Genomic DNA, 27,046 nt, shown 5'->3' with positions numbered 1-27,046 from the left:
AAAGGGTAATTCAAAACGCATTACATAAAGCAAAAAAAGAAAGAAAAATAAATACAAAATTGGACATAATGAAATAAAATTAAAATGAATATAGAATAAAGGAATAATAGATAAAGCAGGATAAAGGAAAACCGGTTGGAGTGCAGTTACAGAGCAGAATCAACACACAATTCAATGAAAAGCAGAAATGTTTTTAGCCTTGTGTTTTAGCTTTGAGTTTAGGGTTGGATCACATCTGATAATCATGTTTACATTTGTTCCAGATATGTTGTGAATAGAAGCTAAAAGCTGCTTCGCAATGTTTTGTTTTAAATTTCAAAAAAGTAAGCAGACCATTTCCGGGTGACCTTAAAGGTTTCGAGAGTTGGGAACACAGTAGCAGATCAGAATATTTTGACTCCTTTTACCATTTAGTGCTTCATAAACAAGTAATATAATTCACTATTTGACTACTTGTGATTGTGAAATTTGTGAGCCCATAGTAATGGGCATAAAGACATTGAGAAATAAACATTTATATTTATATATACTGTATATATTTATATGTATGCATTTTTTTTCATGTTTTTTGTTGAATAATCAACCAAGCAAAGCAGCTGACAAACCAGAGCTTTTATATTTTTGCTTAGGACAAAGAAGCTTACATTAAAACAGATTCCTAAAAATTTATTTTCATATGTACCATGGTTTCACAGATATCAGATTGTTGGACGTAACACATGCTGTAAAATGCAGAAACATCCCATGAAAAGAGTGTTCAATTACACTGGAATGTGACTTCTTATCTGTACTGAATTTGTACACTGGAAAGAAAGTGGGAAGAGAGTGAAGCTGCCTGTAGGGAGTCATCTGAGATCAATTTTCCGCTGTTCCATTAATGGTTAAAGATAAGCAAAGCAGCGGTACAGCCAATTCCAACTCAGCCGTCAAGAGACAACTACGCCCTGTAGCCTGCGAGTGAGCACAGCAGGCCAAGCCATCTTACCAGGTAATGGGCTGCCTGTGGCCTTGCACTCAAGCTCAGTGGGGAAGCCTGACAGGATGGTCTGGTTGATGATCTCTCCAGAGTTTGGGATACTGGGAGGCTCTGAGAGACACACACAAGAACAATAATTTATCAGATGATACTCTTCTGTCTCCACCTAGTCCCTGGACACAGAAAGCAGAGAGAAGTATATTTGACAGAAACCAGGAGATGAGTGAGACAACGGACAGAAACATGCAGAGATAATGCAGTGTTTATCTTTAAGTTACCATGGACACTGAGCTGTATGTGGTGTTGGGCTTCACCAGCTGCATTGGTGGCCAGGCAGGTGTATTTCCCAGAATCCTCTAGCCTTGCCTCTATGACCTTTAGCATTCTGCCTGCCGACTCCAGCTGTGACAGACACAAGCACAAACAAACACAGGACACACAGAATTCAGACTGGTAACTTCTTCATATGTTAAAATGTGATCATAAAAGTACATTCTACATTTCGGAAGAGCTTTAGAATCAAACAGCTGATGCCAATAGGCCAATAAAGGGGGGAATTCAGTGCTTTGCCAGAACTAATCCTATGCTTTATTTCTGTGTTTTTAAGCATAAGCCTATGCAGACATTTCCTGTTAAAAAAACATCACAGGCAAAAGTTGAAACGTCAACTGTAATTGTAAGCCGGAAAAAAGAACAGTGCCTTTTTTTTCTTCTATGTGTTGCACAGCAGCAATTCAAGTTACCACCCTGAAACAAAACAGTGTACTTTAAATTCAGCGACAGTTTTTGAACGACTTACAGTGTTCGGTGCATATCAGCAGCATCATTCTGCATGTAAGGTTTCCCTGTGCCTATTCCAGTGGTATGCCATTTAAAAATGGACAAATTAATAATCAGTCAATCAGGAAACCAACCTTAAGGTGCCCCTGTGTTGTGTCGACAGGTCGGCCATCTTTAAGCCAGGTGATGCTGGGAGGAGGGATGCCGCTGGAGATGCATTCCAAACTAATGGGCTTGTGGAGAACCACTGCACGTTCAGCAGGCCCGGTGGTACGAATGGATGGAGGAACTGGGGAGATGAAGAGGATAGTTATTCTCTTAAAATCACTTTGCAGCAAATTTGGAAAAAAGGACATTACCAAAAGGCAGAGAGTAGTATTTACCCAAAGTGGGAGCGTTCCTGTGGCTTGCATTTAAAGCACAAATTACATTTATCTCAATTATAGTGCCTGTCAGAAAACAATACAATTATAGTGCAAAACATATGACAAAGCATTTTAATATTTTACCATGGACAACCACATTGAAGTCCCTCTCGTGGTCTCCTGCTTCATTAGTGGCCACACACTGGAAACGAGCCGTGTCAGAGACCTGAGGGCGGGAAATGACCAGCCGTCGACCGCTGGCTGCCACCCTCAACCCCTCACCCTGTCTGACTGGTTTTCCATCTTTATACCACCTGGAAAATAATCATTTTACAGTAAATATGTGTGTACGTATGTGTATTTGAATTTTTATCTGTATGCATGAGATGGAGATCCTACGTGATGACAGGTGCAGGTGTTCCAGTGGGGTGACACTCCAGCTCCAAAGGGCTGTTGATGATCACCGTGCTGTCTGTCACGTCATCAGCTCCATCAATGAAAGGAGGAACTAGGATTTAAAAAAAAAAAGTCTGTGATGTTTTGAAGTAATATTTCAATGTATTCATAACACATAAATAACTTTGGAAAACCACAATAAATGCATAGGTTATTTTAATAATGATATTTTCTTATATTTTACATTTTTTAATTGGAAAATGAACGAACAAACTGTTATTCCATTACTTTTATTATTATTCCTCTATTTCTGCTGCTGATAGTAACAATAACAAAAAAGATCAGTAAAAATGGTATGAGGAATGTAGAGATATAATCTTCTGCCTGGGTCTCTTGCTCTGAAAATAAATCTTCTGGTTGCAGGGAAATGGCAGGTGTCTATTTCTCATGTGCAATACACACATGGTGCAGATAGCAGTATCAGCTCTGGTTTTAAATGAGTTGTTGTGGCCGAGTGGTTAAGGCGATGGACTAGAAATCCATTGGGGTCTCCCCGCGCAGGTTCAAATCCTGCCAACAACGGCACAATCTTTTTCCAGCTGGCACAAACTGTTAAAGAATAAACTAAACATGACAAATTGTTGGAGTGATAAGGTGTGCTCATAGGGATTAAACACGGGAGATGGCAATTCCTAAATTGCGACAACTCCATCCATCTCATGCCAATAGGAAAGCACTGCCTTTCCCTCAGGCATTTACTGATTGTGAAAGAGTTAATGGTTGAAATACACATTCGCAAATCAAGTTTTTACTTACATGATTTATCCAACTTAGAGCCTGATGGGAGTGTTTTCTGGATAGTTCCCGATTAATGATGACAACTCAAGCCCCATGGCTCTACATATTACAATATGGCTTAGGTAACCTGGACCAACATAAGTTCTCAACAGATATCCTGGCTCTAAGCAGCTATAAAACACTTGTACCTGGGTGGCCAGTTCAGCTAGCAACTTTCTCGTATGTCTTTTTATATACTACGCTAAACTAAACTAAACTACGCTAAATCAAATGTTTGGCTTCTATTTAGTTCTTCAACTTCTGTTCATATGATATGCATGGTGACAAATCCTTTTTTTCATTAACAGTTTGAGTCAAAAACTAAAATTGAGGTCCAACAAAGAAATTGATATGGAAAGAACAGCAAGGCCACAACATGCATACACAAAAGCAAGCCAAGATCCTAGAAAAGTTATATTTTATAAAATAAAAAAGGTACAGTAGGCATTTTTGAATATAAAGATAGCCCACTTGTTGTCATCATGTCTCGTTACTTTGGGTCTGCCAGATGGTGACAATGTAATAAGTAAACAATGAGGCATGAGTGTGTGTATATGCTGTCAGTATATTATATCGTTATTTTTGTGTGTTTCTATACCTAAAACTCTGACGTCGTATTTGACCTCCTTCTCTCCAGCGATGCTAGTAGCCACGCAGACATAACGTCCGGAGTCTGACACCGTGGCTGAGAGGATTTCTATTTTACTCCCCTGCTCGAGAAGACGGACACTTTCACCATCACGCACAGGAACTCCATCCTTCAGCCAGGTGAGGGAGGGGGGAGGGTGTCCCCCAGCCTCACACTCCAGAAATAGAGACTTACTGAGGATCACTTTCCTCTCAGTTGGCCCATCGTCACCCCCTGCAATGGTAGGAGGCACTGGGGGGGAAAGATGCATTAAAAAGAAACGGAACAAAAGGAGGGTTAAGCTTCAGGGACTTTTCTGCTTGACTGATATCTTATTTACATTTCACACACAAGGTGTTCATCAGCCAATAACATGTAAAATTGCTTTATGCATCAAGTCCTCCACTCTGTATCCGTTTTTTGTTCTTCAAGGATTTTATTTTTACAATAAATTGCTTGCTGAATATCCACAGCAGTCTGATGCAAAAGTTTTCATGCTGTGTGAGTGAAACCAAATGCCTTAAAGCTCTGATTAATACAATAATAAGATTCAGATCTCCGAACATATGAGAAGGATTGCAAATGCAGAGACAATGGAAACTTATGTTCCAAGAGTTCCTCAGTTCAAAAACCTGATTTTATGTGAAAATGTGCTCTGAATTTTCGAAATCACATATGATATGATGAATTTCTAAAAGCTTTTGTTTCAAGCTGAAATACAGCACAGTAAAAAAAACTGTGTGTATATGATCAGGTGTCAGATGTCAGGTTCTTACAGTAGACGTCCAGTTCATAGCTCTTCTCAGCGCTCCCGGCCACACTGGTCACCTTGCAGGCGTACTGGCCGGCATCGGACGCCTGCGCCCGAGGGATCTTCAGGTAGTGGCCTCGCTCAACGTACTGAACCTGTCGGTTGGACAGTATGGCCTCTCCATTTCGGTACCAGGTGATGCTAGGAAGCGGCACTCCGCGTGCCTCACACTCCAGTGTTACCACCGTGTCAAGCAGGGCTGTGACCTCTGTGGTTATGTTACCACCTTTGATGGAGGGGGGCACTGAAACAATGGCACACAAACTATGAATCTGAAATCGTAATTCAGCTGTTTTAGTCATGTTAGGTTATGTGTTAAGAGTAGGCTTTGTACGTAGCGCCTGACTGGCTAGGATCTGTCAAAATCCACACTCACCATAGACACTGAGGTTGAAGTCCTTGGACTGTTTGCCAGCTGTATTCATGACACTACACTGGTAGCGTGCCTTGTCCCCAAGACGGACACTTTTTATCCTCAAAACCTGACCCCTGTTGGTGACCTCTACGTTGGGATCACCAAGAAACACCAGCCTAAAAACAGAAGTTTAACTCAGTTTTTTTTAAATTAGTTTGATTATTTTTACCCTAATAGTAAATACTCTAATATTGGAAGGCACTTACTTCCTGTCCTTGTACCACTGGATTGTGGGAAAGGGCACTCCTTGCACCTTGCACTCCAGACTGATCTCCTGTTTGACAATGGCTGAAACATCTCGAGGAGAGACTGACTCTACAATGGTTGGTGGGACTGGGACACAAAGAAAGAGTGCATATTAGCTGACTCATCTAGAAACTGATTAAATGAGAAAGCCCAACAAGTTTAGAGTCCTACACATGTGGCAGCGTTTATGTATTAAAAGGGTTTAAAGGGTTTTCCATTGATGTGGAATTAATTTCAAGATCTGTATGTCCACTAGTCAGACACACACAGCACACAGCTCTTTCCTCGTAATTCTTTAGAGTTTCCATAGAACAGTGATTCTCAAAGTGGGATCCTGGGCCCCCTAGGACAGACCCTGTGGCACTCTGCTAAGGGGTCCATAATTATTTTTTAATTTAAATTGATTTAAATTATATTTTGTTTTTGTTTTTACAAAAGGTTTTATGGTTCAACAAATAATATTAAAATGTTTACATCTATTATAGCTCATAGATAATGTTCTAATCTAACAAATCTAAAACTTCTAGAATCTGTGTTACATATGTTACAATACATATCCTATACAGTATATTTTTAATACATTTTTGTTCTTTCACATAACCAAGACTATAGAAGTGTAAGAAATTGGCTACGTCAAATTATTCCAAGGGACATACATGAGGGGGGTCCCCTTTATATTCTCTATCTTCTAAGGAGTCCTTGGCTGCAAAAAAAAAAGAAAAGAAAGAACCTCTGCTATAGACAACTACTGTACTCACTGCCCTTACTCACCCAGTACATCCAGGAAGAAGTCTTTTTCTGTGCTGCCAGCGATGTTGATTGCTTTACAGCTGTAGCTGCCTGCATCTGCTGTGGCTGCCTTCAGTAGTCTCAGGGTTTTTCCCATGTCAAGAATCTGGATGCTGTTACTAGAAACTACCTGTCGATCAACATAAGTAAATTAAATCAAACACAAAAGCAAAAAACGCATAAGTTACAGTTTGGGAAATATTGTCTGACAGTAATTATGGGGCGTATTGTAAGACATCATGATAAAAGGATCTAAACTCTAAGCCAAAGATCTATTCAGCTGAGAAATATAATTTACAAAACATGAAAAGTTTTAAATTGTTGCTTAGAGTCAAAAACATTCAGAGAGCAGAACATCTGCCGTTAGATTGCTCATTATTATCAGATTAAAGTAAGCGCTCTGAATTTCCTATGTGTGCCTTGCTGAAATAACTTGTAAGGCTGCCAAGGGAACAAAAAGCAGCCAGCTAACTGGGATGTTACAGCAAAGTGTGTGCTAACTTTCTGTTCTCACATCAATCATAATTATTCTGTCATTATAGCATTGACTACTGCTGCCACCATGGCTGGCCTGTATGGTCTTTTTACACACACACACACACACACACACACACACACACACACAAAACACACACAACACACACACACACACACACACACACACACACACACAACAAACACACACACACACAACAAAACAACACACACACACACACACACACACACAGGATCCACGGTGGTTTCAGGTCTGTTCTCTTGGACAGTGTACCCTGTGATCAGAGCTCATTCAGACTTTATGAGCACTTAGTAAATGAAAGGAAAGGTCATTATATTTTCTCATTACTTTTATGCTTGTAAAGTTTTGTGATCCAATCCTCATAGATGACTTACTAGACCACAGTTTAAAGGAACACGCCGACTTATTGTGAATTTAGCTTATTCACCGTAACCCCCAGAGTAAGACAAGTCGATACATACCCTTCTCATCTCCGTGCATGCTGTAATGCTGTCTGACGGCTCCAGCATTAGCTTAGCCCAGCACAGATGCTGCAGGTAACTGGTTCCAACTAGCCTACTGCTCCGAATTGTGACAAAAGTGTCAAAATAACACCAACATGTTCCTGTTTACATGTTGTGATTTGTAGAGTCACAGCGTGTACAAAAAACAATGACACAGCCATCTTCTATCTGTAAACAAACCGGGAACTATATTCTCAGACAGGCTTGCTTCGAGCATATCACTCCGCCCAAGTACTATATTCTTCCGCCTGAGAATATAGTTCCCGGTTTGTTTACGGTTAGAAGATGGCTGTGTCTCGTGTTACGTTGTTTTTTGTACACGCTGTGACTCTACAAATCTCAACATGTAAATAGGAACATGTTGGCGTTATTTTGTCACTTATTCGGAGCAGTAGGATTACTGGAACCATTCACCTGCCTGTTCTGTGATGGGCTGATGCCGCTGGAGCCGTCAGACAGCTTTACAGCACGCACGGAGATGAGAAGGGTATGTATCGACTTGTCTTACTCTGGGGGTTACGATGAATAAGCTAAATTCCCAATAAGTCGGCGTGTTCCTTTAAGTATAGGTTATGAAAATTATAAGGCAGCATGTTACACTCTGACTGTGTCTTTGATGTGCGTATTTACCTTTACAAGTAACATTTGTACAAAAACTGGATCTTAGAGTTGTAAACGTAAATTAATTTTTTTTGTATAAAACACAGTTTAACATCTTATTCAATGGGATTTCACCTACAAGAGCCCCATCCTTGTACCAAGTGATGACAGGGGTCGGACTTCCTAAGACATCACACACCAAGCTGGTGGACTGGCTCAGGACCAACGACACGTTGCCTGACGTTTCCCTGTCACGGAAAACTGGGGGCACTGTGGAGGTTTCAAAAGTGATAACCAAGCTTTATTTATGCATTAGTTTCCATGGAATCAAATGTATGCAAAATATAAGATAGAAGGTAATGTTTCAGTGATGTGTCAGCAAATGTCTTGTAAACCTATTCCAAAGTCACAGGTCAGAACTAGAGAACAGGTCAATCACCATTAACTTTGAGCTGGTACTTTCTTTCAGTGGATCCAGCATCATTGACAGCAGCACAGGCATACTCTCCGTTGTCCAGCGGTGACACAGAGGCCAGAATAAGCAGTGTACCATCCTCCAGGATGGACACACCAGGCTCATTACCCGTCAGTTCCTGGCCATTACGCAACCACCGAATCACTGGCTTGGGAAGACCTGAAAGAGAGAAGGATGTTAATGAAACCCAAACCACTGCAATTAGAAAATGGCGTGTGATACTTGACATAGTCATCATTATTCGTGAACGTATAGTGCATACTTTTAGCAGAACTAACTTGTAACCTCTCACTAAACCGCTTATTATAGGAGTATGAGTAAGCTTTGTTTTTCTGCACAGAGTAACAGAATGATCAATCATCTTCTTCTTCATAATATCAGTGTCTAGTTGGAAATTTTCCATTACCTTTGGCAGGGCAGGGGAATGCAATTCGCTGATTTGCAACTCTTTCCTGCAGGGGACTATTGAAGGGGGGCTCCAATACCTCGACCACAGGGGGCACTGAGAACCCACAAACACATAATCAATGACAAACACATTACACAGTACACTTTAACACACTACAAAGCATCTGCAATTGTTTTCAGCATGCATCTTTGAAACTTATACCGTATTGAATCAGTTGTCATTCAAACAAATAATTACAAACTGAAGTAAACATACGGTACATTATGTCTTACTTTACTTTTTTTACAATGTTTTGTGCGGCAGATGCCTGATCCATACACTAATTGTTTCTAATAATTTAAAATTAAAGTTGCTTCATTAATAAAGATTTTTTTTTTCAAAAACCAAAGACACACGACAGTCAGACATTTATTTTTGACCAACAAAAATCCAACTTAATATATACAATATATACAACTCTGAAAACATTTCAACACACATAAGTATAATGAACACAGTGCAAGTCTATGGGATCAAGACCTTGAAACCAACCTTGCACAAGAAGGCGAACTTGGGCCTCGTCTCTGCCTGCAGTGTTTGTTGCTGTGCAGGTGTAGGTTCCTTCATAAGCCAGCCCCACATTCCTCAATGCCAGGCTACCATCAGGGGATACTGGGTACCTCTTACCATCCTTTGTCCAGGTGAGGGAGGGCTGTGGGAACCCTCTCACCACACAGGGCAGATCCACAGGGTGACCCACCTGTACCTTCATTACCCTGGGGCCGGCCTGAATACTCGGGGGCACTGCAGGACAGAAGATGTAATGAGCTTTAGTAACATCATCTGCACCTGCACCTTCGATTACATGACAGTTAGATGAAAATAAGAAAATTTATAAATTCACTCAGCAACTTTGATCCAAATGATTGCACGTTTTATTATGTAATCTTTTGATAGTACTACAGCATTTACATTTACATTTACATTAGGCATATTAGACAAACAGTAATTCTTACATTACCACAGATAATATCAGTATTTAATCTTTTTAGTATTTATGATATACTTACCCAAAACATTCAGCTCAATTGACTGTGTTAAGTTGCCAGCAATATTCAAGGCAACACACACATAGAGTCCACTGTCTGACACTCTGGTTTCCAAGATCTTCATAGAACCTGAGGGAAGCTGAGTGTGCCTGGGATGAACACATACACACAAAAACGGCAATAAACTCAACTGTAAAGTGAAAGTCTAAGTAAAAATCAGTCTTCCAAAGCATTCAAGTACAAAACAAACACACACACTCACTGATTGTTTTTCCACTCAATGGCTTATTCAGTAATTTCTGTAAACAGATACTCCAGTAATTCTTACTAATCCACCAACAACCACAATTACAGCTGCTGTGGCAGACGCAGAGTAGGTACAACAGATCACAGAGAAGAGTATGATTACTCAGTCATCTTATACAACCACAAACTATATCCTGAGGCTCTGAACAGTCCGGAGACAGAGCACAGCAATGTAGACAGCATTGAGGTTCTCTTAGTCTTTTAAAACTACAAATCTAACTTTGACGTTACAGCCAGGATAATATGATTTTATCAAATGTTTATTAATAGTTAATAGACAATATTATTCATGGAGTGTATTTTAAAGTGCTCATAGTATGCTAATTTTCAGGTTCATAATTGTATTTAGAGGTTATATCGGAATACTTTTTTTTTTTACATGGTTTTTAAAAAACACCATATCTTTGTTGTACTGCACATTGCTGCAGCTCCTCTTTTCACCCTGTGTGTTGAGCTCTCTGTTTTAGCTACTGAGTGAGGCATCACACTTTTGTTCCATCTTTGTTGGGAGTCGCACATGCGCAGTACCTAGGTAAGCACTGCTAGCTAGTCAGTTGCAGAGTATGAGGGCGTGCTACGCTAGCAGCTAGGCGAGCATTATAACGTGTGTTACAAAGCGACGCACGTTCGTCACGGAAGTAAAGGCTGGACTACAATAGAGCTGTTTGGAGCAGTTTGTGAACAGTGTTTTCTGTTGGAGATGGTAAGTCCTTTTGGGGTAGACTTTGGGCTTTTTCACTTTGTAAACCTATTAGATGCACAAAAGAGATATATAACACAATAAAGGAAAGGGAAAAAAGCCAAAAAAGCATAATATGGCTGCAGTGTGTCTGAAAGAAATAGGGGTGATTTTGGTGAAATTGGATCATCAGTGCTGTGTGTGGTTCTCTATGGGTTTTACCTGGGAGAGAACGGGGAGATGAGCTGCCTTTCCTTGGCCCAGCTTATGGTGGGAGGTGGGACACTGTGGACCTCACATGGCAAAATGGCATCCGCACCCTCAATCACTGACATTCTCATTGGCTTTGCTGAGCCTCCGGCACCGCCAACATTGGATCTAGGACGGACTTGACATACATACAATGTATAAATAAAGTAAAAATATGCAAACACAGAGTTGAATATTGCTAAAATTGTCTCTTGTTGCAATGCGTGTGTTAGTATCTGCTATTGCTCATACTGCATTTATGTTCTTTTAAATATACCAAAGGACAAAATCATACAACCCATGATGTTGCCCATGATGTCAGAAAAGCCATTTTCTACATATTTTTTTAGAGCACCTAACTTTAAAGGTGGTGATCATATTGATTGAGGGAGATGGACATTATCAAGAAAAAGTTAGTTGGTAAAAGTGGTCAATAAATGGGCTACAGATAATAGCTGTCACATAGATTACAGCAATTTCTACCAGCTGTGTCAGTTAGGATGGCACACATCTGTCCCCCTATTTTCTAAAAAGCCACCTTCAACTGCTCCATCACTGCCGAAAAAAATCTGAGTGAGTGGTTGAGCACTATACAGTAGCACAAGCAGAACTGTGAGGAAAGTGGAGCCAATGACTTGCTGAGCACTTGGAACTCTGCCCATTTTCAAACCTATACACGTATGCTATTGAAATGACTGAGTGACTGTATATTGTAAATAAAAACATATATTAGATCCTGATTTGTATTATTAAGCTGTTGTGCTGACAAGTCATTTTCTTGCAAAATCCAACTCAGTGACAAGACCTGATCATAGTAATTATACTAATGTCTTAAAATTAGTTTAGTAACAAATTGTTGATGTTAAATGCTATTTATATCTCCTTTATCTGTGTACAGACTTTATCCAGGCTTTAGCTGGTGATGAGGTTTACCATAGACAGTGAGCTGGACCTTCCTGGAGGCGTAGCCAGCAGCATTGGTAGCTGTGCAGATGAACTCTCCAGTCTCATTTCCAGAGGGAGAGGTGATGAGGAGGCTGCTGTCAGAATCCAGGGAGAAGGCTGGACCACCCAAGTACAGCAGCTCCCCACCCTACAAAACAAATCACAGCAGGGAAAGGGCAGGGGCCACAGTTTGTTTCATTAACTCAGCTTTATTAACACTTGACATGGTGTCCAAGAAAAAAGGTACAGTAGGATGTGTGGTTTGACCTACATTCTTAAATTTATTATTTGAATTACATTTTTGGGCTGTTGAATGAAAAGGCTGTGAATAAAAATGTTAATAGGTATATTATATACACCAAAACACAAAGAAAATGTGAAGTCTGTGCGTCATGATTCATCTCTGGACTGTCCTTTTTTATCTGATATGACTAACTTGACTTGACTTGACTTAATTGATGTTATAGAGAACAGCAAAGGAAACCACATCGTCAGAGCTGGTGCAAAACTTAGGTCTAGTTTTATATGTCCCTGTAGCCCTGTTCACTTTAACAGCATTGCTTTTACAACGCCGAGAAAACTAATGTAAAAGATGGAAAACAGGGAGGAGCTTTCCACATACACACAGTGGCTTATAGTGCACACTAACACACAATAGGGCACATATAAAGACAGTGAGCACATTGTCCAGGCCAGTGGACACAGGTAGAGCTGATTTCATGGAACAGCACATGAGGCACATTCATGGCCCCCCCCCCTCTTTTCCCCTTCGGCGGTTTTTTTTCCCCACCCCTTTTTTTTTTTTTTTTTTTTACAAAAATATATAGCATCCCTGACCTTTGAGACAAAACAACATAAGGACCTGTTCCGTTGTAGTTGAAGCAGAACATCTGGACTATTTTAAGTTGAGTTTATCTCTGCCCAAAACTACACAGCCACACTACATGAAGACAAATAGTCTGCAAATGAGCTGCATAACAGCATTAATTTACAAGTAAAGAGTCAAGAGGTGTATCTGTGGATGAGTGGGAGTTTGTGAGTTAAGACATCATAAATTGCCTCATGCCTTTTGCAGTCAGTAAAAAAAATTATAACTTTGGAATGACATGACATTGCTGGTAATAGAGCTTTCCTATTGCTGTATGTTGTGGAGTCTCTTCTGGTGATATTTGGTCAAAATGTGATGAAACGTTTCTTTTCTTAACCTACCGTACATACTACATAATACATTCTTATTATTTTGCCATTTAGGGAGAGACAAAGAAGGCCTTCAGTGTCAGGAAAACAGCACACCACCGCAAACAGAGTACTGGCTCTTACTTTGGCTTACTTTATACTCTGAGAGGTAATACCAATACATACCTTGGCCCAGGTAATGTTAGGGGTGGGTACTCCACTGGCGCGGCAGGGCAGAGAGATGGGTGTGCCTTCAATTGTGCTGAACACCTGAGGGCCATACTGAATGGTAGGAATTACTGGAAAAATTAGAAAAAAAGACACAGTTAGTCTAATGTGTTTTTTTGTGCATACATACATTCATCAAGTATTTACAAAATCTAGTGTTCTCTGTATATTCTGTGTTTGTTTGTTTAGTTGTCTGTGTGTGTCTCTTATTTTATTCTTCACTTTTTTTGTCCTTGTCGTTCACTATCTGTCTTGTTTTTGTTGTTTGTCACGATCCCAGGAATCTGCAAAAAAGAGTAGCCCTGGGGGGCTTGGAGCATCTTCTTGGAGATGAAAAATTGGATTTAACTCAACAACAAAATCAAACACAGTGTACACAATATGAAGTATTGCATGGTGGTCTTCTATCTGCATCTTGTACTTTGTCAGCTCTATGAAAAGTATTTTTCATGGGTTAGGTAATTTTCAGTGTGTTGTGTATGTACAGCTGAAAAGGACTGACCTAATTTCATGAGGGAGTCAGTTCTTTTACGTACAATTCATATTTAAGTTGGTAGAATCTAGCAATGGCTGACATTAGTGTAAATGGAGAACACATTTCCCCCTCTCACTGTGCTCCAAACTCTGCCATTACCCTCAGCTGCTCCTGGTTTTAATGCAACCTCAAAGATAATCCTATTCATGGGTTAAGAGCGCTCTGCCGTGTAAAGGAGACATTTAGACGGGGCAGTCAGAAATGAAGGAGGCAAGAGAATAAAAGAACTAGAAAAAACAGAGGGGGCATTTCAATTATAATAAAACATTTACAATAGGCTTTTTTCATAGAAGATGTTTTGACTCGTCATAGCAGAAAAAGAAAAAGCACATGTGATAAATAAGATTAACCATGGCACAGTTCCATTAAGTGTTCCAGTAAGCACAATATATTACATTTAATACATTTCCTCAATTCCTGCACATACAGTACGTTATTGTTCAGGTGAGTGTGCTGATACAACACACACAATGTGCTCAAAAACTCCACAAGATGCCTTAAAGACTAAACTACTGAGTTTTCTCCATGTTAATTTTTGTGCATATGCATTTCTGTTTATAGTTAGTTTGTATGTACGTTTATGTACATTACCATAGACGTTGACAGTGGTGGTATGGTTGGTGGCCCCAATAACGTTTTCAGCCAAACAGGTGTAGTCACCCGTATCCTCCAGCCGGACTCTCTCAATATGCAGACTGCCGTCCTTCCTCACTGTCACAAACTGGTCTGAGGTCACCTGAAAGATTTGTAGGTAATATTGGTTCAAATTAAACCATGACTATTTTAAATGAAGACATGGAAGACATTTAAATACTGTACATTTTCTCTCTGTGTCCTTACCAAGCCGTAGTCATGTAGCCACTGCCTCTCAGGCAGCGGATTCCCAGCCAAAAGCACACAGGGCAAAGTCACCTGCTGATCCTCGATCACACTGAGCACAGTCGGACTCATCGCAATGACAGGCGAGACTGCAGATACCATGCAAGGATGACAGGAAAGTATTCAATAAAATGATTAAGTAGATTTATATTAGCAGAGAGCTGAACAAAAATCCTGTTATGCTATTTGATACTGTTGAGATGTACATTATGTGGGTAGCAGCCTTTTCTGTGCATAGAGACCAAACATATACACACACACACACACACACACACACACACACACATAGGTCAACTATCTTTGTGTCTGAAAGCATACAATCAAAAGAACCCAACCAATTACTGTAAACCAGTTCATCCTTAAAAAAAACTCACATTCATAAAATGCAGAAAATATGAGAAATGTTTAAAATTTGTTGTGTCAACAGATTGGACACAAAAGTGTGGTTGTATTTATTTTTAGACAAAAACAATATACTAATAATCAAAGATCAAAATTTAAAAGGAGCACGTGTAAGTGTTTGTGTGTATGATGAATTGGGAATGCTTGGTTGCTAAAAATTCATCAACAATAACAGCATGCAGTATACCTTTTCCACAACTGCTAAAAGTATCAACACACCCCTTTCTTCCCTGACATATGAATACCTATACATAAGTTTAATGGTCACATTTGTCTTTATGGTTTGACCGTGTTCACACCACACACATAATGCTGATGTCATCTGTGGGGGCTGTGATAGATAGACAACGGTGTCGTCAAGGGGAATTTGACGACCACCCTGACTGGCCTGGGAACACAAACTTAAACACAAACACACAGACACGCACACACACACACACACACACACACACACACAGTAGGGAAATGGGGGCAGTGGGGCAGTAATATATGTCATCTGGGTGGGTCTGTGGTTTCTAACCTTTGGCCCACATTTAAGAGCTCAGTGTGTTTCCACTGTAAAGAAAACGGTGAAATAGAAACAGTGGTTAACAAGGCCCATGTGTTCAAACACACCCAGTGAAATGTGCTAATGAACTCAGACTTACATGTAAAGACCGAAACAGAGACACACACTCACACACATCCACAATGACATACAGTACAGACAGATGTAGGCACTCAAAGGTACTGTATATTGTTTTAGAAAATGTACTTGACATGGAAAGTAGATATGTTCTTTGACTGGACAACTCAGTAAACTGCAAATTCAGCCAAAAGTAATGCAAGCATGTGTGAGTGTGTAAATGCATGTTGTGCTCCACAATTCTTTGAAGTGCAAAAGCATTTCAAGGCATGCCTATCTGAGCACTTTTTCAGTTCAGCTACTCTTCGGCATTCCTTTGCCTCCCACTAAACTTATGACATTCAAAGCATTAGGAATTGAAAAATTAATACATTAATCAATAATAAATTACAGAGAGCCCAGAAGCAAATTCCAATGCCTGCTGTATTTCAGAAATTAAGGTGTTCTGAATACTAGCATTCATTTGAAGTGACACTACTTTTAGAGGAATAGATAAAAACAAATTGACAGAGAGTCAGAGAAGCAAGACTTCTCAAATGTTGCACTTACCCAGTCCAGTAACTGTGATTCTGGCCTGGGCCTGGATCCTGCCAAAGTGGTTGTGAGCCTCACAGACATATACTGCCTCATCCTCCACCCACAGGTCTGAGAGAAAAAGGAATATTTATGTAGGCATCAATGTAGAGCATTTTCATGTGTAATGTGTATGCACATATTCCACTAAAAAACTAACTGTTGATATGTAGTGCTCCGCTGCTCTGTGTAATAATGCCATGTGTGTGGGGCCTGTTGAAAATTGGAAGTCCATCCTCTCTCCTCCAGGTGACCTGTGGTTCGGGGTGAGCTTGGGCGAGGCACAGCAGCGTCACATTGGAGCCGATGTCTGACGCCACATCAGATGGCTCTCGGTTGAACTTGGGTTTGGCTGGAACGATCAAGGTTGAAGATGGAAAAGATAACAAAGTGCAGACAATCCAGCTGTCCCACAGCTGTCCATCATAAAAGCTTTGGTTGTTCACTACAAATCTATGTTTCACGGTGCTTAGCCGGCGGTGTGTTCCCATTTATATATTTTACACAATTTATTTATGTGATTATTTGTTTCACAATGTCTTTTTTATTCATTTAATATTGAACATTTTGAGGTTTTATATGTGTTGATTCAGCAGAAGTATGCAAATGCAGTCTTTCAAACTTTCTTTCTTTAGCTCTGGGTATGCATTGTACTGTGTTACATATTTAAGTTTTTATTATATATATATATATATATATTTACGCATGTGCAAAAGTCTAGCTTGCACACGATATTGACACACCCCAGTGTAACCTTGTTTAGGTGTAAACCAGACACGTTCTGTCCTTGGCCTGGCAACGCCATCATTCACTAACTACACCAAAGCAGCCTTTGTTTCATTATAAACAGACATTACACACTAGTGTATACTGTGAGCCATAACACCCATTTCATTGACCGTTTAGGGTTTAAGGGTCTAAGATGCATTCCATGAAACTACCTTGCAACACAAGAAATAAGCAATGACTCTATCGCTACCAAACTCACATTCACAGCTATGGTAAGGCTACACAAGTAGCAATCTTCCTATTTATTCTGTCCTTATTATAGGTTCATTAAACTGATTAGTGCTGTTACAGGTTAACTAAACTTGGTGCCACTCTTACCTCCTACATCGAGAGAGATCTTTCCTGACGAGCTGCCAGCAGCATTGACAGCTACACAGATGTATTCTCCAGCATCAACATCCTGGGTCTCCTTGATTGTCAATGTACCTCCTGAAGGATCCACGTCCAAGAATGATGATGAATGCAACTGGACATCACCTAGCAATGAGAACAAATGCAACAGTGGATTGTGATCAGCTTGGTTATTAAAAGTGTTATAGGTAGGCTATGTGAGCAAACTACGCAATCCTATGAAAATATAGCTCTACTCTGAACTTTTAATAACTGTTCATGGTTTTTGTTTGTTTTTGTCCAGCACGTGTAAATATTGTTTTTTTGTTGCTGTACTTCCTTCCTTCACAGTTACCTTTGTACCACCAGATGTTAGGCTGAGGGATTCCAGATGCAGAACAGGCCATAACTGTGGTTTCTCCAATGCCAATGAGAATATCACTCAAAGCCACTGTCACCACAGGAGATTCTAGGGAAGGAGAATTATGTAACAATAGACAGAAAATCAGTATGACAAAGAGTGCAAATTGAAATGCAGTTCATCCTGTATGGATGTGCATAGTGCAGCTAAAGTTAATGTCTGTTTTATTTATTTCCATTTGACTGCAGGTCCCCTGTGCTTGCATGTTTTTTTTCCGGTTGCTCCGGTTTTCTCCCACATCCAAAGGCATAAAGGTTAGGTTAATTATCGACTCTAAAAATTGACTGTAGGTGTGAAAGGTTGTCTGTATCTATGCGTCAGCCCTGTGATTGTCTGGAGACCTGTCCAGGATGTACTCTTGCCCATTGTCACCTGGGATTGGCTATAGCCCTCCACGGCTCTCTAAAAGATAAGAGGATAGAGCTTACGGATGGATGGATGGATGCATTTGCACTGTGTCACTCACCAATGTAAGTGAGGATGGAGGTAATTGTGTCTGTCCCAGCCTGGTTGCTGGCCAGGCAGCCATACACTCCTCCATCCTTTTTCTCCATGTTTCTTATAACCAATGTGCCATCAGGCGTCATCCTGTGTCTGAACACAAGACACACAATTCAGTATTTTCAAGACATTTCAGCATGATCAAAAAGTGCACATGGAAGTGGGAGTGGACAAATGGGAGCGAGAAGAAGTGAAACGCATCATAAAACACAAACACAATTACGATACGTAAAAGTCCCCAAATCTATTCATGTGAAAGAAGATGAATTCACCTGCTGGATACAATGATGAACATGTCATTGTGGGTCCAGACCAGACGGGGTGGAGGGTAGCCCCTGGCTGAGCATCTGATCCTCATTTCATCTCCTGCTGTAAAGGTTTGATTCCGAGGCTCTACTGAAACTCTGGGCACCTCTAGAGGAAAAGAGAAGGGAATCAAAAATACAAATTTGCCAGATTAATCAATGAATCAATATTCCATCTAATTCAGTCACTCGTTTCACTCAATATATTGTAATATAAAGGTGTTTTGGGGCTTCTTTTCTCAATGTGAAAATATTTAATGAACTATTTTCATCATTAAGGATATTAGTGTATTTGGCTTTGAGAAATGTCACATAAAATCTAGATACATATATATTGTTACATATTAGTAAACCTAAGATGATGTCACTGATGATTTGGACCTTTAGATGCAAGTCAGGAACTTCTTCCATAACCCTGAATGAATTTAGGCTCAGCCACAAGATGTATCAGAGCATAAACTTTTGTTACTGTAGCAAGAAGAGGCGGCTGGTGGCTGTTACTACAACTAATAATGTTTCACAGCATATCTTTCACCCTCATTTCCTCTTTATTTGTAAAACAGGGAGGAATATTGAAACCAGACCAGGAGAAGCTGTGGAATCTGAAAAGAATTTCCAATTGATTCATGATGTGTACTGTAACTCATCACTTCAAGGGCGTGTTTTCTCTATTCTATTCCCACTGCTAGAAATATCTCCAAGGCTCTGACCTTTCCAAAGTGTAGAAAATACAAAGCAAGAACTAATTGTAACAATAAAGAAAAAAAAACGCTTCCAAAACAACAAAACTCCGATTTATTATTTATTATTTATTGTGAGGGATTTACTTTTTTCCTATAACGAGAAGGAAGACAGTAAGTCAAACTTGTTATTCCTTGCATTTCATCTATAAACCCAAATATGACAGTGATCTTGGGTTGACAGAGTAAGTGCTGTGGTGGTAGAAGGCCAGTAGACACGGGATCAAAAGGTTGACGCACCTGAGTACACTAGGTGTGAAGGAATGTTTAGAGTTTTTGTACTGATGCTTCAACTTCAATCATCAGTGATGCCACGTTTTAAAAGAAATACAATGCATTTACCAAATGCTGACAATACATTTACAGGTAATACTTTTGATATATTACAACCTTGACTTGAAACAAATTGAAATACCTCAACTTGCCACTGTATTGATCTATGAATCTTAGTGGTGCCTAAGGCTGTACTGTGATGATTGTACGTCAAGACAACTCGCGAGATCACCCTTCCCTGAGGGGGGCAGGGACAGATCAGAGTTCAGGAACAAGGAGGTTCCTGAGAGGGAAGACACATTGTTCTACCCTGAGTAGCAGCAGGAAGAAGCCTGTCTTTAGCACTCCCTTCATCACCTGCTCGGATTTTCCCTATTACTTCCTCCCCCACTCATCTGCATTCACTCCCACTCACAAGCGTTCACTCCCGCTCACAATGCATCCTCCTCCTATCCCAACTTCCCCTTTTCTCTTCATTAACTTTGTGCATCTAGGGAAAACCTTTAGCTCACCCAGTAGAGCGTGCGCCCAATGTAGGCTGAGTTCTTGGCAGCGGCCTGGGTTTTAAATTCGACCTGAGGCCCTTTCCTGTGTGTCATCACCTCTCTCTATCCCCTTTCTGTCAATTTGTACTGTCTAATAAAAAGTCAGCTAGAAACCTCTACTTCATCATATTTCTGTTGGCATGTGGTTCCACTGTGTTCCGTCCAAGTGTTGTAAGATGTCAACAGACTTTACTCACTTCAAAGTGAGACTAATAACTAGGAAAAGAATGACCAGGGGGTAATTAGGAAACCCCAAGGGCTTGCTGACAGCTGGATTAGAGAGGGAAAGAGATGAGACCAAAAATAATAATAATAACAAAGAAGCAGTAAGAAATCGGTTAAAGAAAAGAATAACAAAGAAAGCTGTGACATAAAATATGAAAAATGCACTTTTGAGGAGATATAAAAAGAGAAAAAATGTCTAGTTATACCAGGGAAAATGTTTAAGGGTCAACTTTTCAACTCATTACTCAGTGAAACAAGCCAAATGACAGAGTTCGCCCTTCAAACCTGTCTGCAGCACTGGTATTAAACCTGCAACTTTTCAATTGGTGTCATTGAGGTTTACTTTGCAGAGGCAACCGTTTGCTCCAAAATCACACTGAACTTTCCAGTTAGTCAAATTTAGGTCAAGAAAAATAGTCAGTTTAAGGTAAAGTGGAACAATTTCTTTTTTTTATTCTAAAAGTGAAAGAATAACATGTTTTTGCTTTAAAGCATCAAGACCTGGCAAGACACATACAAGGAGGAATTTAGGCGACAGTAAGCAGCATATGGTCTTTGAATTAACTTCTGACTGACTCTGGGACTGATGGTTGTATAACAAAGTAAATACTGGATGTTCATTTGGATTGGATTATACAGTAGTTATAGTTAGAGTGGCTGTAATACATCAGCATTTCCTGGCCAAGCACGGGGCGCTGCTCTGTGGTGCTGGTCAGATAGCCAGCAATACAAAGTATACTAAAGAAAGTGTTCCTGATTCAGTGTCAGTGAAGTGTTAGGAAAAGGACTATAAGAGCTGTCTGAAGATGGAAAACTGTACTTTAGAGCTGCCTGAGAGTCAGGCATAAATAATTTTCACACGTCCCATAAAGCATTAGGGTGAATTATAGGGAGCTGGGGAGGAAAGAAGTGCAGGGGCACTTGGGAGATGATCATGTATTTGGGAAGGGGGTTGTGTTTACCAAGAGTCCTTTTCCCCCACGCTGTAAATCCCTCAGAAGTCTCACAAACATATAAGTACACACCTAAGTACATACGTACACACACATACACCAGCAACAAGATTAAAGTTCAACTGTAGCCAAGTAACCCCAGCTTTTGGAAGGCGATGTGTATTTGAACACGGGCAACAACTTATATACTGTATATATTATACAATAAACAAATGCAGATATAAACACACACTCCTCACCTTGCACAGTGAGGTAGATTCGCTCTGCCATCACCCCTCCTTCGTTTATAGCGATGCACTCATACCAGCCCGAGTGATCTGGGGTCACAGCGGACACCTGTAGTGAAAGGTTGGTCAAGATGTGCACCCGTGGGTCCAAACGGGCATCCTGACCTCCTCTCAGCCAGGTGAGGTTGAAGTTGACCGTGCTGACGACGTGGCAGGTGAGGACAGCACTGGAGCCAGGAGACACAGTTACATTACCCTCAACTGTGATGGCTGGAGGCGGCTCTGCAGGATGAGGGAATAATGTTGTTGATAGCTGCCAGGAACTTTACACCATAAAGAAAGCTAGACAGGAATTCAGAGCAAGTGGTTACTTTCTTGCTAACACTTAAGTATATAGAGACATCTAATATGTTCCGGTCATGGGGAGCAATTTTTCATTTCATTTTTAGAAGTCTATAGCTTTTGTTTTTACCCTAAATGTATTTTTCTTCGTGCCAAAACTTGACTTTCTGCTTGAGTCAGACAAGTTGTTCCCAAACTGTGGGTCAGGACCCCAACAGTTTTCAAGGTAAATGTGGGGGGTTAGGATATGATGGGGAAAAAACATTTCTGCTACACAAATTATGTTTGTTGTCACAGTTGTGGACATATGGACATTTTGAACTTGGGACAAGGGGTCACAAGTAGACATTACTTCTTGATTTAGACCATTGGACACAAAAACTCATTTTCAATAGTAGTTGAATCTCATGCATCAAATCTTTAAAGGTGCAGTAGGTAAGCCTTATAAAACTAACTTTCTGTCATATTTGCTGAAACCCTATGTTCCAGTAGAACGACATGAAGCTGGTCATTTAAAAAACAATCCAGGTCCTCTGGCACCACTTCAGCCTGTAGTGCGATTTGCAAAAATCCACCGCTCCCTGTTCAGATGCACCAATAAGGACCAGGGGGTGTCTAACTGGGTGTCAATCACTGCTCATGCACACACATTCATTCTCCCTTGTGGGGGGAGGGGCGTAGGAGACTGTTTTGGGCTTTAGCGGAAAGGGGGGAGGGACTAAGAAGTTGTCGATGTTCACATTTTTTGGCTAAGTCCTGGATCTTTCGCAATCCTACCTACGGCACCTTTAACTTAGGAATTCTTAAAAGGGGAATTACACTGATTTTATACATAAAGGTAAGTTTACGATAATCAGTACTGCTAAGCCTGAGAAAACATTGTTTTAGACATTGTATAATGTTGATTTGATATCACTGCATCTATTGCTTCAATATGACCATTCTTTATTTAATCTGTCTCTCACAAGTCGACCAACTTTATGACAGTAAAATACTAACATATAACGTAAATACAATGTTATTTTATCCATATTTCATCACCAAAATCAGCATATTGTTGTCTGTCTAACCCTTTTATGATGCTCTGCTGTCACCTACAGTGTGCGTTTGGGTGTGTTTCTGAAATTTTAAAGGTCCCATGGCATGAAAATTTCACTTTATGAGGTTTTTTAACATTAATATGAGTTCCCCCAGCCTGTCTATGGTCCCCCAGTGGCTAGAAATGGTGATAGGTGTAAACTGAGCCCTGGGTATCCTGCTCTGCCTTTGAGAAAATGAAAGCTCAGATGAGCCGTTTTGGAATCTGCTTGTTATGAGGTCATAACAAGCAAGGTTACCTCCCCTTTCTCGGCTTTGCCCGCCCAGAGAATTTGGCCAACCCATGAGAGAGAGACATCATGGCTTTCAAACGAGAAAAGTGGCAGTTGGTCAAGGCCACACCCCCACCCTCCACCTTGCCACTCCCACTGTCCTCCTCAATAGCTTCAGATAAAGAAATGGCACATACTAAGGAAAGCTCATTGTAGGACTGGCTCTAGTGGCTGTAGTTCTGCACCAAAGCTGAATTTCGGGAAAGAGACTTCAGATACAGTATTAGGGGACCACTAAGGTCTATATAAAAGCATCCAAAGAGCACCATGTCATGGGACCTTTAATAAAGGTATTACATGTAGCTTATCTTCGCTGTGTGTAAAATAATTTAATACAATAATGTAATGTTATAATTAGAATGATGTTCATCATTTGTCCTTTTCATATCTTATTTCTCTCTCTTTCTTCCACTATCTCTGTCTTTCTTCTCAACACAATGTCTCAGTGTGTCTTCAATCATTTTTTTCAAGGGTGAGCCAGAGCAAAGCAGGGAAATGGGGAGAGAAAGAGTAGATGAGGGCGAGGAGAGGTAGCAGAGGCTTTGGCTCTGATACAAGGAGGATGCTGGGGATTTCAGCACAGCTCCTTGGGATTAGGATGACATAAATTTGGCAGCTGAGTGGGTATTATGTGTATGTTTCTGTGTTGAAGTCTAAACTGTGGAGGCCTATCCTCCTGTTCCAAATATCACTGACCAAGTGACAAAGGCTGGAGTTGTGGCTGAGGTGGATTTTTTTCACCTAATTTTAGAGATGTCATTAGAGGTAAAAGCTGAACAAACCAAGTCCCTTCTGCACCTTTGTACTGCAAACATAGTGGGTGAGTTATAGTAATAAATTACGCTCAGACATTACACAGATCACTGCCTGGCTCCCTTTCTCCTTCTTCTGTTTCACAAAGTGTCTTTCAACTACCTCACACTCTCTTTTTCTCTGCCCTCCACCTTCTTCCTTTCGGCTTGACATTCATCATGTTGATGGAACTCCAGTGAATTTCACAAAGCAGAACGTTTTTTTGGAAAGCAAAAATTGGACAAGGAGCCTTTTACTGACTGCATTAGGACTTATGTGGTGTCAGCTCTAGGGTCTCAAAATGGAAAGGGCTCAGATTGAAAAATAAACGCACTACAGAGGATTTTTGAATAGGCAAATATTAATTTTTGCCCAGTGGTGAAACTAAAGGTATAAATCATTAGATCCCACTGGTTTTGTCTGTTCTCACAGCTTTGACATCATGATGATCACAAAATCACTCTCCAAGTAATTTATTAGATAAATTATGAATTTCTCAGTGGGAAAATATAATATGCATAAATTGTTATGCATGTATTATGGTGGTGACGTGTGAGTATTTGTGTTTAAGCTCTGCTGTTGTATTGAAAGTGTGCACACGAGTGACAGTATTACCGACCTAAACTATCACTACACTGTGTTCTTTGTGCACAGCCTGGAATTTATTTACAGCTTTATATGTATTCTCAGCTTACATCATATTTACAGCCCATTGCTTTACAAATCAGGCACACAAAAATACCATATTTTCAAATTTTCCTTAAAGCTACATTAATTCTGCCATCATGCAGGTTCTCTGCTGGGATGCACAGCAAGAGACCTTGAACCCTATGAAATTCAACCCACATCAACTGGCGCTTGGATTCCAAACATATGTCCATAAGTAGCATAAGTGTATGAGTTGGTGGGACCGAGAGTGTGTGTAAACCTATTGAGCATGACATAAACTTCCTCTTGCTGCACCATTTCACACAAGGTATTTTGTGTCTTTATACGTATATAATAAGTATTATTTTCCAAACATGATACAGTTCATTAAAGACAATGATACTTAAAAGTCCAAGGGAATCACATCACATTTTCCATCCCATTTTGTTGTCAAAAAGAATGTCAACATGCTTTTTAAATGTATTGTTAACAGTTTTTATTAATAAATGGAAGAAAAAAGGTCTTTGGGGAAATATCAGAATTGCTCCTTTTCGTCTCAGATGGCTGGATTGGCTTGTCGGTGTTTGATTGACAGCAGCTGGCAGGCTGTCAGAGTGCCAATGTTACACCGTAGGGAATGAGAGACAAAGTAAACTAACTTTGCGCTGCAGCCTACATGTCAGGGGCAGGAACACATCTATGTAGACAGATACCTGATAACAGTATTCTACTGATTTAATGCAAAACTATGGGGTGCAAATACAAAACCAAAAATAAAAAAAAATCTGTCTTTTGGTTTTACATTCTTTTCTTAAAGAACACAAAAAAGTTCAGACAAAAAATGAAATTCAATTTCAGTTGGACTTTAAATTGCTCACTACCCTGCAAATAGATCCATCACACACCAATTACACTTGTTGACAGTCTAATGCTTGCCAGCCCCTAAGCATTTCTGTCCCGACAGTCCTGGCTCATTACACATTGTGATGGAGGGTAGCTCGCAATACACTGTTAATTAACATAAATTACAGTATTACAGTCCATTGACAAAAGTCAACACTGCTGTCTATGTAGCAAGTCTTTCTGACATGTTGTAATAATGTCTTAATACATAATTTGTCTCATATTCTTCAAATTCATTTTGCTTCAGTTATTTTCTTTTAACAATATGGTTACTAATGTCATTGTATTAGTCAACACAGTTGATTTGTGCTGAGAGAGAGTTTAGCTTTATTGAGGACCTCAGCATTTTGTGTGTCTGCTTGTAATTATGATTTTAATGGAATTATTGCATTACAAGTAAATCACCAAATAGAAAGAATAAATTGCCTGTTATCAAACTGTGACAGGGTGAATGAGTCTTGTGCTTACCTGATACATCCAAGAAGGTGCGAGCTCTTCCTGTCCCAGCGCTGCTGATAGCAATACACTCGTAGTAGCCCTCATCCTTCAGAGTTACCTGTGCTATTTCCCACAATGCATTGTCGGACTCACTAGAATCAAAAGGAAGAATGTTCAGTATCTTTAGCTTCACTATTCCTTCAGAATAATGCTGAATTCATTCGATCTCCTACTAACTACTACATCTATTGATCTGGTGAAAATCCAATCAGATTTATTTACACAGGAGTGCAGAGATGGAAACATAATATGCAAGTTTTAAGCTCAAACTAAGTTGGAAGGAGGGAAGGAAGCATAGTTTGGATCCATTATGTTTGTCTTTCTGCCTGCTGGAGAGATATCTCTCAGAAGCTATCAATAGATTTGAAGATTTGCATGACTGGTCATCGGTCAAAGGTGTAAGTGATATGGTTTCTCAGCATGTAATGATTGAACAGATCGTATCATCATCAAACTCTCAGCAGAGAGAAGGAGCAACCACTTCATCATCGGCCCCATCTAACAACATAGTGCATCTGTGGAGCTCATTTCCAGTTTGAAAATGAGTGATGGCTTTCCAAAACTGGTAAGGTAGTAGAAGGGCAACCCATAAAGCCGCTGAACAAACACAGTTCTGATCAAACACATGTTGCTGAAATAATCTTCTGAAATTCTGAAAAAGACTTTAACAGATGTACCCCATGTCACAGTTCAGGAACAGCCATAAGAATGTGTGAATCTCCTGACTTTAAACAGGTTGAAAATGGGATATGGATAAAAAAGACCTTATGGTGAAAGTACATCACATGGAACTGGCATATATTGTTACTACA

General features: G+C 40.1%; 1 protein-coding gene and 1 non-coding gene across 2 annotated transcripts in view; one reads left to right on the top strand and one right to left on the bottom strand.

Annotated features, from left to right (window-relative positions):
- The window catches only part of hmcn1 (hemicentin 1), a 90,946-nt gene that overhangs the window by 31,600 nt on the left and 32,300 nt on the right, over positions 1–27,046 (bottom strand). The window contains exons 10-37 of the mRNA XM_039811693.1: positions 26,205–26,326; positions 21,694–21,963; positions 18,686–18,827; positions 18,379–18,506; positions 17,847–17,960; positions 17,480–17,638; positions 16,533–16,724; positions 16,349–16,444; positions 14,734–14,861; positions 14,485–14,629; positions 13,317–13,429; positions 11,943–12,102; positions 10,983–11,148; positions 9,797–9,924; positions 9,279–9,530; positions 8,745–8,840; positions 8,303–8,497; positions 8,003–8,133; positions 6,226–6,373; positions 5,415–5,541; positions 5,170–5,324; positions 4,759–5,037; positions 3,953–4,234; positions 2,521–2,629; positions 2,266–2,435; positions 1,891–2,045; positions 1,255–1,378; positions 986–1,087 (exon numbers count right to left, since the gene is read on the bottom strand). Of these exons, the coding sequence (XP_039667627.1) occupies positions 986–1,087; positions 1,255–1,378; positions 1,891–2,045; positions 2,266–2,435; positions 2,521–2,629; positions 3,953–4,234; positions 4,759–5,037; positions 5,170–5,324; positions 5,415–5,541; positions 6,226–6,373; positions 8,003–8,133; positions 8,303–8,497; positions 8,745–8,840; positions 9,279–9,530; positions 9,797–9,924; positions 10,983–11,148; positions 11,943–12,102; positions 13,317–13,429; positions 14,485–14,629; positions 14,734–14,861; positions 16,349–16,444; positions 16,533–16,724; positions 17,480–17,638; positions 17,847–17,960; positions 18,379–18,506; positions 18,686–18,827; positions 21,694–21,963; positions 26,205–26,326 (4,388 nt within the window). The remainder of the gene's footprint in view (positions 1–985; positions 1,088–1,254; positions 1,379–1,890; positions 2,046–2,265; positions 2,436–2,520; positions 2,630–3,952; positions 4,235–4,758; positions 5,038–5,169; positions 5,325–5,414; positions 5,542–6,225; positions 6,374–8,002; positions 8,134–8,302; positions 8,498–8,744; positions 8,841–9,278; positions 9,531–9,796; positions 9,925–10,982; positions 11,149–11,942; positions 12,103–13,316; positions 13,430–14,484; positions 14,630–14,733; positions 14,862–16,348; positions 16,445–16,532; positions 16,725–17,479; positions 17,639–17,846; positions 17,961–18,378; positions 18,507–18,685; positions 18,828–21,693; positions 21,964–26,204; positions 26,327–27,046) is intronic.
- On the top strand, positions 3,018–3,099 carry trnas-aga. Its single transcript has one exon. It is a non-coding gene; the product is annotated as a tRNA-Ser (tRNA).

This window comes from Perca fluviatilis, chromosome 9 (genome assembly GCF_010015445.1).
Source record: "Perca fluviatilis chromosome 9, GENO_Pfluv_1.0, whole genome shotgun sequence".
Classification (NCBI taxonomy): Eukaryota; Metazoa; Chordata; class Actinopteri; order Perciformes; family Percidae; genus Perca; species Perca fluviatilis.
The sequence above is the reverse complement of the archived record's forward strand: the minus strand, read 5'-3'. Positions and strand labels throughout refer to the sequence as shown.